This window comes from Harpia harpyja, chromosome 6 (genome assembly GCF_026419915.1).
Source record: "Harpia harpyja isolate bHarHar1 chromosome 6, bHarHar1 primary haplotype, whole genome shotgun sequence".
NCBI lineage: Eukaryota > Metazoa > Chordata > Aves > Accipitriformes > Accipitridae > Harpia > Harpia harpyja.
In genome coordinates, this window is record NC_068945.1 from 37279326 (window position 1) to 37298061 (window position 18736).

The following is an 18736-nucleotide window of genomic DNA, read 5'->3' on the forward strand; positions in this document are numbered from 1 at the left end:
TCTGTTATATCTGCAAACATATTTACTTTGCCATATTAATCTTATCTTCAGAGATACATAGGCTATTGTTTGAATAGTCTACAACAACTCACTTTAGGGCAGACAGCAAAACAAATAATTTCAAGTCAAACAGCTAAAATCGAGGCAAAGAGTAAACTAATAAGGAGGTAATACAAAAGAAGATCTAAACTAGATAATGAAACCGGAAACCACAGAACTATATATGAAAGTGTTTATTGAATAAAACATACTGCTACAATACAAAACTTTTTTATGCTGTATCTCTAAGCAGAATAATAGCTGTTGCTGATAAAGCCTACTGATGCTGGATTGATACAGTGTGTTTTGGATAAGAACAGCATGGAAAGAGAGCAGTGAAGTCTCTTTTGATAAGCAGAACTAAACAGTTTACTGCCTAAGATAAAAATAGGTTGCTAAAGGTCAAACACTTTAATGCAATAGCCAAAAGAAACAGTACCATGCTATTTACCTTTTAACCTTACTTCATAGAAGATTAACATGTGCTCTCAAAGATACAGAATAGACAGGGGTTATTCGTACAAACATATCCTGAAAAATAAGGCATTCCTCCCTTCATGCAGCCTTCCAGAACTTTTTTTTTTTTTTTTTAAACAAAACAGTTCACGCTAATAAAGATCTGGCTGAACTACACTGTCTGGAAACAGAATTAAATGAGGAAAAAAGATTTAATTATTTAGAACAGAGCAAGCCAAATTAAATAAAAAAAACACAGTGAAAATGAACGACATTTTCTCATTTCATTTAGAAATTCCAGTGGGCTTTTTGGTTTTTAAAATCACATAAGGATAGAAACATTGCAAACTTCCTATTTTCAAATCAGCAGGTAAGACTTTTTGCTATTTCAAGGATTAGTATCCACAAAGAATTGATTTACATGCTAAACAAAGGATAATTTATTTTATTTATTTATTTAGGAGTACTATGGACTGTGTAGAATAACAGTGACTGTTTCATTTAAAAAAAAAAAAAAGTTGCCTTCTGCAGGGTAAGTCAGTAGCTTACACTCCTAATGAAGAAAATAAGACTAACACTTTCCATTTGTTGGCTGCAATGCACTGAAACCAGATCTTAGAGTCATTGCTTAGTTTTAATATGATCCATTGACTCACCTCATCTCACCTCAACTTAGTATTAACCTCCCTTTCACTTGTTTACCTCTTCTCTTTGTTCACCTTAGTTCTCCACTGCTCAGCAAACTACACTGTGGACAAAATCAAATCACTCTTTCTGCTCCGAAGATGCTGCAGTTGGCCAACACGAACCACTACTGCCTCTGACTACCTCCACTTCTGCCACCACAATTTTATCTGAGTCCTCCCCGTTCCCTTGGCAAGTCTTCACTCAAGCTCTCATATAACCTAGCTCTCTGAAAAATCAGAAATTAATTGAAAAATATTTCATGTCAATTAGAATTATCTGAGCATCTTTGTATTACCTTGTGACATAAATGCATTTACACTTCATGTGTTTCTATCAAATATGAAAACATAAACAAAAGGTATATTTCATAACTAAATGGAAACATTTAAAGAACAGAAACAAACACTGCTCACTGTATACATCATGTACATATGCACACATGTTCTTTCAGGGCTTTAATATAATATATAATACAGCAGCTTTAAGGAATACCGTAAAAAGCTACTTGCTTACCAGTTACACATACATGCTGAGCAATTCACATTGAAATTAATTGCAAGCATACCAATGAAAGCTTGTATCCTTATATGCATAAAACCTTACCTGACACTAGACATTGAGTATTCATACTCAGTTACCATGTTAAATGACCTTGCCTCTTTTAAAATCTTAGTTGATCCACAATGGACAAAAACAAGCTCAGCTCTTTATCCCTAACAGACCTCTGCATATCTTAATACAACTCTTCAGCAATATGCACGTGTATTTTTCAAGAATACTTAGTCTTACTGTACAGAAACATCTGGTCAAACAGCAACAGACTGAAGAGAAACTGAAGCCTGAGATAAAGAAATGACATGAGCCATGTTACTATAAAGACACTAGACTTTCAAAAATACCCAGTATAATTCTTAACAAAAGAGTTACAAGTGATCAAATCCTGCTTTTCCTAAAGTAGAAAGGATCGTTTTTATAATAAATATCATGATTCAAAAAAGTGAACACTGGCCCATACACAGAGTAAAGAATGAGGATTGTGTTGCAAAGCAGAGGTTACGTTCTTGGAAGTCCCCAATGTATAGCACAGGTCTAAGACAAGCAAGGAGGTACCTTACATTTTCACTGCACTGTCAGAAATACATACATGCAAAAATTATGTTTCTGCCATCAAAAAAAAAAAAAGTGTTTGGATCAATATAAATGAACAAGGAAGGAATACTCTTTACAGTGGATGAGATACTTCTCTTTGGAATCAGTGCTCTGGCTGCTTACCATGACATGAGTAACCCCTACACTACTTAAAAGGCTCCAGAGCCAACTCATTATAATGATACATGCTTTTCCTGGTAGCAAAGCAGCCCATCCCGCTTTAATTAGAAAGGAACACTCCTAAAACAGATTTTCTTTGGTAACTTATCTGGGTCATGAGAGACCATTACTTTAAACTCAAGATTTTTTTGACCACCTCCCGTTCCCCAAATACTGGCTGGCAAATAATGTAGAAAATTCACACACCAAGAATGCATACTGTATTTAACTAATTATTTAAAAGTCTCTTATCAACTTGCATATAGATTCGCAATTTCAGATTAATCACATCTGGATTAAGTACATTAATGACTCAATACTACAACCATTTTACTGTATATTTACTAGTGTCCAGATGATAATGGTCACATTTGGAATACAGATGTAATTCCCGATCCAAAAGGAGATGGCAAGAATAACAAGACCAATAATTTTGTTGCATGTATTATGAAACATTTCGCTGTTATTAAAAGCACCAAGCACTCATACATGGGCTCAAGAAACCAACAGCCTAAACCAAATCAAGGGTGAGTCAGAGAGCTTTCCAAAGCTCAGAGTTAAACATTTAGGTATCCTGTTACTAGAAAACCAAATGAAGAAAAGCATTAACTGACCTCAGTGAAACAGGAAACAGAATCTTAAGAGTTTATCTTTGCTTCTGATTTTAGCAAAAACATAGTTGCAAGAGAACATCCTTCAATAGCAATGGAAGAAAAAGGAAAAATTGTACAATGGGTTTTAATTATGCCTAATAGTACCTTTGAGAAAAACTATGAAAAGTATTTAAAAATTAATCGGGGCATTTTTTACTTATGGCTAGACCTACACTTGGGTAAGAAGATTAATAATTTCATTAAAAACTAATTTTTACATTGAGAAATTATTCATATAGGTTTTATTTGTAGTTGATGAGAAATACAGTAAACTGAACCAAACAGACAACAGAATGATCAGCAATGACAGACATGTTTATCAAATTGTTCAGTAAGCGATACCAGGTACTTCACGCAGGAACGCTGCACTTCCCACCTTACGATCGTAGCTTCCTGCAGATGCCTCAAGGGCATCCAGAGGGGAAGACACCCAGCTGGAAGCACCTGACTGCTCCCCACTTGTTTCTGGCACCAGAAATAGCAACGAGTTTTCTTGCACGATGTAGCGTCTCCACCCTCCAGCCAGGGAGAAACTCCACTGCATTTGCCCATGGGCTTTAGAGCTCCTGTGGAATTAATTCCCATCTCCACCCATGTTCCTCTTGTTCCCCATCTCATTCTTTTCCCCACCCTCTTGGCTGCAGCTCCTGATCGTAGCAGAAATCTTTTTTTCTTCAACTGCAAGTCCAGTCCCACCCTCGCTCATTGCTTCCCACACTCCCAATTCCCAACCCTACCTCTCCTGTCACCACAAATCCTTTCATCTCTTCCAGATTTCCTCCACCCTCCAATTCAGAGGTCACTTCATTCCTCAGCTAGACACAGTTCCACTCTGCCTCTTCCTCAGAAACTCTTGCATCCTTTTCCCCCTGCCTTCTGGGTGCTCTCCTGCATCCAAGTCCTCCTCCTATCTTTCCTTTGGCATGGTCCACCTCTCTCCACAGAGAAGGCACTTGGACAGGAAGATTCCTAACTTGGCATTCACATCCCTTCCTACACCGGTTTCTCTCCTTTCGACTGTGTGAAAAAAACTGAACTTTTGCTGCTGGTGGAGGGATGCACCACTCATTGCCAAGAGCTGGGGAAGGTACAGTCTCCATCCCCTTGCTCGGGGAGCTATGGGTGACACTGTCCCACCAGTAGAAGTCATCTAATAACATGTTTTGAGGAGGCTGCATCCAGCTCACAGGTCCCCCCAAAAGAACAAAGAAACATCTTTATCTTAAACCGTAAGTCTTTGTTGCAACTTTCCTATTCAGTGGCAGCTAACAGATGCATTCAAAAGGGCATTCAGCTTTACTTCACAGTGAGTTGTGCCTTGCTGTGGGACTATTTCTCCGTAACTGCACACTTCCAGTTCTTAATTACATTAGCTGACAGGCAATAAATAGATAAAACATTCAGAAATCTTTTGATCTTCACTTTCCTCAAGTGCAAATACGTTAACGAACTCTAAGAGGTTAGAGTTTGAATTAAAAGGGACCATTTAGTTTATAAAACTGAGATATCTCACTACCAAAAATACTGGTTATTGTGACTGCCCTCTCCTCTCAACATCTACTCAGGAACTTTAGGGGCTGGAGCAGCTAGATACCAGCTTGGTTCCCAACTAGATCAAAATTCAGCTCCAAGAGGCCGGCTGGAAGAAGCTGTTATGAGGGTGTCTGGTGATGCAGTAGTGCTCCCAAATGAGTACATTCTTCAAAATACGTAGAATCAAGGCTACTGAAGTTAGAAGATGGTGAGGTATCCTAAAGGAAGAAGAAAGTTCTGGTCATGGCAGCTTTAGATAGAAATTAAACAGAAATATTTTTAAAAGTTTTATCTTCCCTATGATGAAAATAAATAGTTACTACGCAAATACCACCAAAGACTATAGCTTTCTATAGATATCTGCCTGATGATTAAATAACTTTGAGTGTCTAAGGCAGTGCTTTCAAGATACTGGACATTCAGAGACGGTAGTGGCTTGACACATAACACAGCACGGGTACTCACTTGTGGCAGCAGGCACATTTAAGGAACCACGCTGTGAGTAAGAGAACTGGTTAAAGAAGTATCTGCAAACTTTTCATTCTTTTTCCTGATCTGATTCATAGCCAGGCCCCACAAAGACTACTGTGCCAGCATAGGGACGTAATTTCTTAAACTATGGCTGCCACCAAACTCTTTGTTATGTGCAGCTGAGGTCTGCAATGGTACAAGTTGATTTTTTTTGTTTTGTTTTGTTTTTTAAAGCAACTGCAGCACTTGCTTAAGGGGACTTTCTGATGTCTAATGAGATGCAATCATATTACAGTCTTTCTCCACTGGAACTCGTACAGTTTCTGCTACTGCCTATTTTCCTAAAGCTTGTAACAACTAATCATCTTGGTTTATGCCTAAATTGAATTTAGTTGAAACCTGACAATAGAGTCAAAAGATACACAGCACAGATACTCTGCGATTGCATAAGCTAGTTTCTCCAGGAAGCCAAGCTAAAAAAAAAAAAGGAATAAAATGGGCAAATTTCCAGTTGAAGATCACTGAAAAGCTTGTGTCAGCATACCCTAATCTATTTCTGATTTTCTGTTTAAAAATGCTTATATGGAGATTTTTTTATTTAGGTAGCACATGACCAAAAAAGTTAATACATAAATTATCTACTATACTAAGGTGGTAAACTGCTTGTGGGGAGTAATTATGGTCAAGTAAGTACACATAGTACCCACATAAGTACAACATTTTATGTTGTAATGAAACCAACTATTTAAGCTATCTAGGGGGCAGGAAAGGGGGAAAGACTGCTAGCAAGGCAATTAAACCATGGAGAAACAGTATCAGACCCATCTATTAAAGGTTATTAGTGTCATTCAGAGCAATATTTGAAGTTCAATAGTTCAGAAAATTAATGTATAAACAGTCCTTCTCAAGAAGCATGAGAAGCTAAAGAACCATGAACGACATGACCCACTTGATTTTGTCAGTATTCAACTTCTGTGATTTTATAAGTCAGGTTGACTCTATTAACCTTTCAAAGTCAAAGTATCAAGGTAAAACAGGCACACTATAACCTTTGTCCTGTGGAGAATCTTGACCCTTGTTTTTCTGCCATATTTTATGAAGCATGCCATTGTGATATCCATACTAATGTATGTCCAGACAATCAATGAAGTCTGAAAGTCACAACATCAGTGCAAGTAAGAGTCAAACAAAACAGGAAAGTGATCCTCATGGGTCAGTGACAAATGATGATGTGCATTAGTCATTTACACCCCAAGATAAAAATCTAATGTTTTTATAATCTTAACTAACAGAAGAAGCACATGCATAAGCAACTTATGCAACAAAAGATTTTTTCCTATATCATTTAGGAAAGTAAGTTCCCAATTCTGATGCCTTTTGGAATCACCTTTCTAAAAGTAATAAAACTATGCAAAAGAATCATAAGATTACCTTTTATTTTAAAGGTCAGAGCAAATGAATACTTTCTGTGCCAAGCTTTTATGATACAAACCTATACAATAAATGCTATATGCACTCAAAATAATTTGAGCAAAACCCATATAACAGTCCTCTGTAAGTTGTAGCTTTTTCATTTTAAATAATTTGCTTGCTTTCCAAATGCCACCCAATTAATGGCTGTCAAATCACTAATGTTCACAGAAAAGAACAAGCTATTAAAAAAAGTGTAGCCTACCCATCTTTAAATCATACTGAGTTTAACTTGCTCAGTGAAACACCTGCCAAAGAAAGAAGATACCAGGCTAGGCACTGAGATACAGAATATAAAAAGAAGTTTCTTTTTATAACCAGGTGACAAACACAACCTGTCACCAAAGTGTCTTTGGTCACAGATGATCCTATATTTATACATGAATCAGTGTTGTATACAAATCAGATTACAAATGAATTAGAGGATTAAACTACATGCACCAGCAAAACTGCCATCTACAAAACAAGTTTCTGTTACATTAAGATCAGCCCTACAGTCTGTAAAAGACACACAAAACCCAATAAAACTGTAGATTCACATTTTCCTACCTACAGGTTGTCTGTGTGCTACTCTTCTGTCGCTGCCTACTCCAACCTCCTGAGGCCTAAAAGCTCTTGTCAGTGCAGGAGAAATGAAAAACCACCTTCCATGCCCAACATCAAGTCCCTCTTGTCACTTACCTTTCTGCCACTACCTTTCATTTGCCACTTACCAGGGGTTTTTGCACGTTCGCTCAGTTACCACCTTCCCATCATCACATATGGTTTTATGAAACCTTTCCTTCATGACACTGTTCTCCGTTTGCCCTACATACCTCCTGTTTTAAGCACCGCTTGGATTTCTGCTTCATCTCTAACTCTTTCAGAAGATCAACACTCAGACCATATTGGGAATACTGATAGAGCTGATGTGAAATTGGTGTTGGGGGTGGGAGGAATAGATGCTAGACAGTAGTTCTTTGAGCTAGGGCTATTTCTGAGGCAATTTACATTTCTGGATCTAATTATTAGGTATGTGGGGCTGATCCTATTCTCATTCTGTTTCAGTCCAGGAAGCAGCAGGTTTCCCCAGTAGCAATGCTGAAATATACCTCCAAAATTCAAAAGATGCCTTGATCAAGACACAGTAGGTTATAAGAAAGAAAAATGCTAAAAAGTTAGAAGTTTAAGCCTCAGTTCATTGAGCCAACTAAGAGAGAATTTTATCTTCCACCCTTAAAACAGTTCAAAAATAAAATCAAACACTGCTAAAACCACCTTTCAAGTCCACTGATGCCCTTCTGTTAAAGCAAGAATAAGTTGGAGACAATGTTGGAGAGGAGGCTCTCTCTATCCTCTAAATTAAATTCAAGTTACTAAAACCAACAACAACAGAACCCCAACAACAACATCTCCCCCTGCCCCCCCCCCCAAAAAAAACAATAACCCTCACTCCCACAGAAACTACTGCCTTTATCAAGGCTCAGACTATTCAGCATTTCTGATTTTGTCCTTCAGCTTTCTCAGGAGGTTCGCCAGCGTCAGTTCTGCTTATCCTTCCAAGCATCTTAACTTCTGACACTTTTTTCAGCAGGCAATTTCTCATAATTAGTTCCTAATTACATATCAAGGCCCACACATTTTTAGAGAGTTTCTTCTGTTCCTAATGCCTTTTCCAATCCTGTTTACACTCATCGTCTCTTGAAACTAATCTTTCTTCTTCCTAGCCTACTCAGTATTACAGTTTCCAGGTCTTCTTTCATCCTGTCGTTCAGTTCTTCTGGTTTCTCACAACAGAACGAGAAATTATAAATCAATCAAGCAATCACTGCTAGCTGTTGATTGAAAAAATACTATTTAATGGACAACTCCCTAGATTTTCACTTTATCTGACCAAAAAATGGATATTGTCTTTCAGATTTGAATAGCTGGGCACTGAGTGAAACAGGTACAACCTTCTTTCACATTTTTTTTGGTTTCAACGAAGTCCAGCAATTTTATCAAGTACCTAACTACTAACCCTCTCTCATTTAAGTTTTCCAGAGATCTGCCATCAAATTGTAACATCTGTCAACGATCCGCATTAAACAGTCCTCTGAGATCTTGCAATCTGCAGTACTGCTTGATCACATAAATGAAGGGCCACTACACCAAATACTGTATCAACAACACATTTATCAACAGGTTGAGTCCCCAGCATTCACCAACTTCAAAATTACGTGCTCAGCACGGGCCAAGAACTGTTTACATTAAAAAATGTAAGGCAAAATAAACTGTCAAACACAAAATCTTCCATAGACAGGTAGTGATAGAAAGCTAAAGGTGAGTTCTATCTAATGCATTCAAGTCTCTCTAAGAAATACCCTACTGTTACTGCGTACATTTCTGGTGTTAAGTTCTCTTAAACGTATTGCCCTATGAGCATTGCATATTAAATAACACTCACTTTTTATCAGCTTTCCAATGAAAAAACCTGCTGACAAAAAGCTGAAATGTGGTAATACACTTCCTTATTAAACTATACCTTCAGGTGGTGAAGTAAAATGAGTGAGTTGCACTGATTTTGCATATGCAGCAGTTTGTAATTACGAACACTGCAGTGCATACCAAATAACCCATTAATGTCCATGGAAAGGGAAGAGAACATAGCTAAACAACTGGAAAGTGAAGGACTGCAACTTTTAAAGCATGGTGACCCTAACACAAGAAAAGGAAAGTAGCTAAAGTTTTCACATCCTTTTACAAGTATCCTGCTTTAAATCAATATATTTATAAGGATAATCAATGATACTATGAAGATACTGACCAAAAGCTTTTATGTTCTCCATCTTGCAGTTTCATCATCATGAAAATGCAGATTTCTAACAAACAGCTCAGATTTAGAAAATTGAAAGATCCCAGCACAAAAAAGACTTAAGGCAAGTGTGAACTATAAAGATGCTAAAAAGCATAATAACTTAATTGATTTGATTTTGCCATGGTAAAAATTAAAGACGTCTAGAATAAATAATAAAAGACAGTAGAAAAGTCAGTGAGTCAGAATTAATATGGAAGAAAAAGTGCCTAAGAATGTGTAAAAAGTAATAAATTACTTGACTGGTATATAAGGAGAGGGGTACCAATAAAAGGAAACTAATAAACCACAAAAGGATGAAACAAGATCACAGGCAGATGATATCATTAAGTAAAGGAATCATCATCAATTTTTCTGAGAAGCCTAAGGCAAAATACCAAGACCTGAGACAAATGTTTTCTTGATTAGGAAAAAATAAATTAACACACTTAATTGCATCTTACATTTAAATAAAGCAAACATAAGCTCAGAGGAGGCATGATACATACTACGCTACCAACCAAATTAGACTGATGATGAGTCCATCATTAAGGCCTTGCTACTGTGTATTAAGTACACAAGGCTTAAAGGACAACAGAAAAGCTAGGAGGGAACCAAAATCTACAGCTTCCCCATCTTTTACTCTCATCTGGCCTGTTACTCTTGTCTGGTCTACTCTTGTCTGGTCTACTCCAGAAACAAAGCATGTCTGACCTCATCCATAATCAGAAATAATCCTTTAATGTGTTTTCTAGCTAATGTTCCAGTTCCTTCAGCTTCACTTAACTTACCTACCTCTTAATTCGTATTTTAATTAGGGGATTTTTTTTCTAACCTAGATAATTTTGCCTGAAATGAGCAACAGCACAAGCAGACCAACAAGCTAATCTAAGGAAACAGTAGCCTGTTTCCCTGGCTCAGCTGGCGTCAAAAGAAAAGGTACATCCAAGGCCCGCTTTGACAGCCTCTTTCATTCCTGCCTGGATTCCCATTAGTCCAATTTATTAATTTATTTATTTTACAACAACTGCTAAAACTTAAATGTTTAGTCTAACATATCCAGAACTTATAAAACTTTTCTGATATACTTACCACAGCTTCTCATTAGCTTATTCCTAGCCAAAATGCAGAAGCTACCTCATACTTACATCCTCTTTCACCCTTACACTTTTGAAGCACTGTAAAACAGTTTTGTCTGAAGCAAAACAAAACTAGCAATGGACACGGGAGGGGTTGGGGGTGAGGAGGAAGGCATGCAGTATTACTTCCATACATTACAGAAACTGTAACTTTTATCATGACAGAAATGCCTGTATATTTTTTTTATGGTCTGCTATTAAAACCAAAACTTTCTTAACTAAGTCCTTGCGATGTAAAGTTTCACTTTGCGAGCTGTCAGTCTTCTCTTAGAGCAGCACCTCTAGAGAACCGAGTCCCATTAAAAAGTGTTAAATACACACAAAGGCAATTCAGTTATTGCTATATAGATCTTACCAGAACAAGAGATCTGACAAAGCAGGAGAACAAGAAACGGTTCTTCTGAAACTACACACACTACAGCTGCTAAAACCTAACTGTTTTTCTTAACTGCAACTTCTAGGCCAAAGATTTAAGTAGTTTACCTAAAAAATGAAAGCAGTTACACAGCAGGTCTGGAAACAGAATCTGGACAGCCTGTTGACCCAGTCACACACCAATTTTTCCTTCTTTCCATGCACCGTATCTATGAAGTTTCAAATGCAAGCTTTAGAAATATCTGTGATTTTCAGCATCTTCCACCAAGAAGGCTGTCCAATTAGGCTAACAGTTCATTAGTACAACTGAGGGCTGTTAACAAGTAATATTAATTTAGAAAGTCAAGTAAACAAATGTTTGAACATATATTATTCTGCTGAACATTTAAAAATATGGTTGAACTGAAAGCATCCAGTCAGGCAGTAATTCCATTAAGAAAAAAAGCATTCATGAATGTATTAATTCCTATGCTTCCTTCTTAGATGCGAGAGCTCTGTGGTAATAGACAAATTGAGGTCTGAGTGTCAAATCTCATTCAGAAACTTAAAGGTTTGATTTTTTGCCAAAATCAAGGCAGATACTTGGCTCATTTGGTAAAATTTATCTTCAGAAAATAATAGATTTTCAGAGGTAACCCATGTCACTTCAACTTGCATATGCAACATTTAAGAAACTGGACACATAATAATGGACTAATTAACACAGTGTTGCAGACTTGATGTCTAGACAAGATAAGACATTTCAAGAATCCCTGCTACTCATGCTCATAAAGGAACAACAAAGAGATAGCCTTTTGTGTAACACCAACGCTGAATCGCTCCAATTGTGAATTTAATACCAGGGACATATTTGTCATCACTTCTGAAAAAAACCACACTTCAGCACATTTCGTGCTAAAAGCATAAGCTGATCCTTAACTATATAAAAACAGAAACTAAATAACTCCAAAGCAATACTTTAATGTATACTGCATGTTATTAAATGCAAAAAATATAAAAAAGTGCATTAAATTGTTACATCAGCAACCTATGGACATTCATTGACCTTGACAGCCAATGCAAAATTCTCTGCTACACTGTTTTCAAGTACCCAGACCAATCTTTTAAACACCTATTTAATGGGCTTCTACCCACTGTGCTCAGACAACATGTAACACCAAATTTCAAAATTATAATTGTGGAGGAAAGACGGAAAGGCATATTCAAAGGAAACACCTAGCTTCAAAAAAAATAAAACCAAAACAACCCAGAAAGCTAATTACCTCACTATTTTTTTTTTTCTAAACTCTCCAAAGTTTCTGATTGCTTAGAAGTAGAACACCGAAAGCCACATCATGGATCTAGACCCTGCTTTATGGGATATATTAAAACATGAGACACACATTAACGCTGCAGAATTTTCATTCACTGCAAAGAGGCACAAAGATGGAAAAGAAGATGCAGTTTTCCCAGTACCTGCCACGCAGAAGTGCCAGGAAAGATCCTGTTCTACCAACCACAAAGCGGCAGAGCCAGAGGGTCCCAAGAACTCAGCCCTTCCCTGAGAGCAGCTGAGCCCAACTCCAGGCAGAGCAAGACCCGAGGGGCAGGGGAGGCCAGCCAAAAGCAGGGGACCACAGCAAGGAGCCGGGACTCCGCAGTTCACGGATGGGGAGGGGAAACTGCCAAGAGGAGCAGGGAGCAAAAACCCTGTCCTTGGTGGAAAGAAAGTCTGTTCTGGAGAACAGCATGCAGGACTGTGATGGCAGCTGAGCTCAGAGGGAAAGCAGTGAAACACTGACATGGGCTGTCCAGAGAAACACGGGAGTCTGCCTCACTGGAAATATTCAGGACCCAACTCGACTGACCTGATCTAAGGCTCCGTTTCAACAGAAGATTGGCCCAGGCGAGGCCAGCCTGGATGTTTCCATGATACTGTCACTATGCCTGTCATTTCAAAGATGAGACCAGGATTCCGCGGTCCCAGCTCGGCAATGTTCTCAAGTGCCTGTTCACCTTCAACCGTGTTCTTTCTTCCAAAGTAATATTGGCAGACTTCAAATTAAACATATGCTTTGGAGTTTTTCTAGTTTGGGAGTCACACAAATAATTCTTGGCTCTGTTCAAACAGTGTTTGGATTTTTCCAAGCCTTTTCCCATGAGCACAACTTCCATTCTCTGTGTATGTTAATACTTGCAAAGCAACTGCAGACTCTTAAAAGATAGTCACTAAACAGCAAACAGCAACTAGCACTTGTTTGACAATTTTTGCCCTGCCATAGTCAGCACACAAAGAATTTTATTTTTCTTCAAATTACAGTATTTTACATGAATGCTTGCAGTAAGTCCCCCATCAAACAAATAACATACAAATATTTGGTTGATGAGCCAGAGCGACCATTTACAATCACGTTCCATTTAAAATTCTGAATTTGGCGTCTGTGTTAGCGTAACTCAGAGGAAAGGTACATTAGTACCCTCTATGTACTGTAACTGAGAGGAAAGGTAGAGGGAACTTTACAAGAGAGTGATACGAGCGACACATAACAGAGATGGACTTAAACAGAACACCTGTATGAATATTTCATTCAATTGCTTAAGGGATTTTTTTGTTGTTTTTTCTTAAGAGAAATAACAGACTGTATCACAAGCTGCCACCCCCGCTCCCGCCCAGGGCATCAGGCTGCCTGTTTCTCTGCTGTACGGCAATGAATTTGCTCATTGCGACACTGTACGTGTTCTGTCAGCACTGGTTTTTGCCTCTGGGTTTACCTGAAATAGTACCATACTATGAATTAAAAGTACATATTTGGAAAATTTTGTTCTTTTTCCTGGTTGGGGCTGTAGAGACAGATGGATATGGAGAGGACAAAGCAAAGAGGGCTTTATCAGGAGTTTGGAATGGCAAGAATACCTGGGAATCAGGATGAGAATAAATATAAACTGAAAAGGAAACATCACTAGATCTGGTGCTCCAGGAGAAAGCAGAAAAACTTGGGAAACATTAGCAGAAGAGGTCTGATGGGTCAAGCCTTCTAACGAAGCCTCACTTTCTCAGACACTAGCTGGACCCTCACCAATTCTTAGACACATACCCAGTGGCACAAGAAGTTATTTCTACCCCAATTGATTTATTTATTTGTCTAAAATACTTTAATAGCTGTCCAGTGAAAACTGAAAACCAATCTTTCGGGAATCTCACTTTGCAGAAAGATTACAGCTTCACCATTTTTGCAGCATAACTCTTTGCAATAAATATTTTATTTTACTAATCCTTCCATAAAATTACATTCCAGAAATAATACATTAAAACTAGGTATTCAGAAGCTATTTTAAACACCTGAATGAAATTCAACTGGAAAAAAGTCCATAGAACAAAAATTTTTTCTGCTGTTATTTGAGTCTTCAAGACAAATAATCAAAAACAAATTATGAAAAGGCTTTCTTATAAATGTATTCTATATTTCATTATCAAGTCAGTCTTCCTATTCCTAAAGTGTATTATAGCCTACAGTTCACTTTTAAGATTTGAATGTTACATCTATACAAACAATATAGCATGACTAGCCATAGTATTAAATTTGCATGTTAAGGACTAATTTTACTGTGCAAAACCCAGAAACATACTTTCAGTTAAACAGTAGTAAAATCAGTATAAATTATACTGAGAAGTTCACCTAAAAAACCTTTAGTAAGAAGTTTACCACAGGACTGCAAATTTAGTTTCCATTCCACTCTTTGCTCCCTCTCTTATTCTTTGTCAAAGGCAGAGAACTCGACCCATACAGAATTAAACGAAATTTACTTTTACATGGTGACAACTCGAAGTCAACGGAACAGTGTATACATTTCTACAGAGAGACTGCTCCCATATACAGTAGGAAGATTCAGAGTATTTCACAATTATGAAAATTGTCAGGACTATCGTAACAATAAGTTTTCTGGATTTTTTTTTTTAATTGCTAAAGCAAAAGTTACTTTTCGACATTTATCTGAAAAACATATAGGTCATTTTACAGTCTTAATTTTAGATTATTAAATACATATCTTGTCTAGCCTTCACAAATTCACAGCACCTGATTTTATAAAAAAATAAGCATCTCATTCAGTTGAATAAAATGTATTGAAGATGCTTCCAGTATCACTCTAAAACCTTATTTTAATTCTGCGGAAGCTGACAGCTTCAATATTCAAATCAATAACAGGAGAAACAGGTTCTATGAAATCCAAACCTTTTTAAGTTATTCCTCAGGCTTTTCTGAGCTAAGTTCCTAAAAGTATTCTGTTTTACAGAGCATAATCTAGATTTCTTTCGAGATAAGTGCAAACTCTACCAAACACAACAACATTAGATCATATTGAAAACAACATTTGTTTTTTATGCCCAAATTTTCATCTGTTTTCACTATAAGCCTGTCCTTTACAACCTAGGGGAAAATAAACCAATCACAGATTCACTAGCATCAGGCTAAGTAATCACAACTGCTATTTTTTTTTAAATCTGCTCCTTGTCTTCAGTTTTTTCAGTCTATCATTTTTAAATAGTCCTAAGTTTATGCATTTGGTAGTAGCTGATGTAGGCCGTGTACGGCCTGGTGATCAGACACACAGGGATGAACAAACTGCATCATGACCCTCATAGCCACAGCGTGCTCTGGTTTACCCCATCCCAGACAGACCCAGCACACATGCAAAGCCATGCTCACCAGGAAAAAGTCAACATAAAAAAAAAAAAAGAAAAAGAAGCAAAATCAATTCAGTAGAATTGACATCAACAGAAGTTGTTTTTCAAGTGTCAAGAGAAAAGGAAACAACAGTGTTACAGCACAGGATATGGGCTCACAAGCAACGAAGTCCGCTAAAATTAAGATGGAAAATGAAGACTTAGAATAAGCTTATCTCAAACAAGACCAGAGACCTATTTTCTTGAAGATGTTATTATAAGATAATCACGAGGGGGAAAAGTGATCTATATTTCCCTTCCACATGCCCCAGGCATACACTGTAAATCAGAGCAAGTTTGAAGAAAGGAATCTCTTTCTCCCACACAAATTATAAACTTTAAATGCAATTTCTAGAGTTGGGCATAGCTGCACTTACATCAGAAATATCAAGTCAGAAAAATCTCCAACCTCTCCATTTAAAGTAACAAAAATATGGAAACAAAACACTTCAATTGTTTATGACAAATGAAATTGAAGGTTATTGTAGATAATTTCCTCACTGTGAGATGACATGATATTAAAAACTAATACACAAATAAACTTCCATTGAACCTCTTCAAAAACTCAATGTTACAAGAGTAATAGAAATCTTGTTTTGTATTAAGTCAAGCCCCAAGTACTCAACACAAAAGAGGAAAAAAAAAAATAGAAATTTTGAACACAATATCCCTCTCTCATCTAGATACAAAACACTGTAGTCAAAGCAAAACTTAAAGGTTCTTAATCTTCAGAGAATGACAAAGGCACTGAGATTCAAAGCTGACTTAAAAAGAAAAAAAAACAAACAAAAAACAAACAGAAAACCACAACACACATACACCCCCCCCGCCACCTTCCCCCAACCAAAAACCCCAAACAGTTCGAGTGTTCAGTCCCAAACTGTGTATATTTAAGTTCAGGAAATTACAGTGTGAAAGTAATTTTTGATAATTTGATCTCACATAAAGCCTTACTTTTAAATTACATTTGAAATTATTTGTATTATATTTGATTTTAAAACAATTATTCAAAGGAGCAGTCATTTTCTTGGCTTGCAAAATAGCACGTATTGCATGTAAGTTACAGAAAACTACCATTAATTCCCACGTGCAGGTAAATGCCATGCTTCTTCACAATTAAATAGATGGGGATGTTATCATCACATCACCTCAAGAAAACCGATTACATTCATATTACACTCCAAGAAAGAGGAAAAAGTAAATCAACATATTCTACCAGATCAAACCATTACACAGGTACTGTGTGAGTGACAAAACACCAAGAGGACTCACCCGTTCAATCTCCTTTGTCTTAGTTGCAATTGCTTTTGAGCGACCAAGAAGCTGCCCATCCTCATATAATTCCTTACTATCTGTTATATTTGTTTCTGTTTCCTCTGTTTGTTCGATGTATAATGGAGCTGAACATCCAGCCTTTATTAAAAAAAAAAAAAAATCAGTTTTGAGAGCAAAATAAAAACCTCAAAGTGAGAGCAAAAATAAAAACCCAAATACAGTCATTCAGTTAGATGAGTTTGCTCATCAAGACTATTAGTGAAGTATTATTGCTACTATCTACAATCTAACAGATACAGAAATGTGGATTTTAAACATGTAGAGAACATGACATCATAAAAAAAACCCTGTGACTCAGTCTTAACTGTGTAAAGACAATGATGTCAGATAACCTTTACCTGCCCTTCTGCTGAGAAGTACTTGTATATGTGATATTTACAACACCAACTAGCAAGAAAAATCCACAATGAAAGTGGGATTCATTTTCTGGGAAAGGATAAAAGTAACAAAATCAAAGGTAAATAGGCATCGACAAAATCAAAATGCTGTCAGAAAGAACTCTTGCAGCATTCAGGACCACAGGTTTAATATTAAACAGAGACACCTATTGTATAGCAAAAGCAAACATGCGCTTAGAGGATTCCTGATAATACGAGAAATCTTACTTAAGTACCAAAATTGTAAAAGCTTCCCTCTAAAACAGAAATTAAGACAGTATCCCTGCACCAAAGAAAACAGACTCCCACTCCAAGTAGTCTATATAGAAGATGTAAAAAGAGAAGAAATTACTACAGCATATTTAAATCCAATATTATGGAACAGATTTGTAAAGTAGTAAACTATTTTTTTTTTTTTTACAAAAGATTTGAGAATTGAAGAAGATGCATAAAAGTATTTTCTACTATTCAAAAATAAAGAGGTGGAGAATCTTAAGACTTAACTAATGTGAAAGAGAAAAGCATTAGACACACACACACACACACACACACAAAAAGCTTAAGCTCCTATAAGCATCTGCTCAAAACTTAGCAGCAATATAAACCAGTCAGATTGCACGCCAAATCTTGTTACTCAGTAAATCATAAAACCCCTGAGAGTGAGTAAAGGCTGCTAAAAAGTTCAGTACAACACAAAGTTCAGCTATTAAGCACTATGTAAGATAAACTGGAAAAAGCTAAAGACTGTTGCAATTCATACATGACAGCCTACTAATCAAGGTGAGAAGTATCCTTTCTTCTAGGACTCAGAATGACATGCCTCACCTCCTTCGTTAGCATTCCTGTTGCACGCTTTCTTAGTCAATAAACCATCTCAAACTCTGCCATAATCAATTGCAATTGTTTAATTTTGAATCTTTCTTTATTTTGAATCTTTTTGCCACTGCAATTTTCTCTGAGGCACAGAAAGAGCTTTAAACAACTCTTCTCCATATGGCCCACTGTTCTTTCCTTCCTTGCACTACCTTCCACTCATCAAGAACAGGAGTGACATTTCTCTTCACGGTTACTCTCCTGAACCTCTCAGAAATGTCCATGCATATGTTCTCCTCCGTACGGCATCCTCACTCCAACCACTCCCCCCCCATTTTTTTTTTTTTTTATTCTTTTTCCTGGAGGGAAACAAACAGGTTATTTATCCAACTGGATCTTCCTGTCCAGTACCAAGAAGCTGCTGATTCACTCAGCCATTACATCAATGGACAGGACTTAAAAGTTCAGATAAATATGGATCCAGTGAGTTCATTTCTATAATCAAGCCCTTAGGTTCCACAAGCATGAAATACAAGGAGGAAATCTGATGCTTCCCAAGATGCTTT

The 18736-nt window shown here is 37.0% G+C and overlaps 1 protein-coding gene across 5 annotated transcripts in view; it reads right to left on the reverse strand.

Moving 5' to 3' along the window:
- PPHLN1 (periphilin 1) overlaps positions 1-18736 on the reverse strand; it is a 69026-nt gene that overhangs the window by 14017 nt on the left and 36273 nt on the right. For all 5 annotated transcript variants that reach the window (XM_052789658.1, XM_052789657.1, XM_052789661.1 and 2 more), the window contains one exon: positions 16918-17058. In XM_052789658.1, coding sequence (XP_052645618.1) covers positions 16918-17058 — 141 coding nt within the window. The remainder of the gene's footprint in view (positions 1-16917; positions 17059-18736) is intronic.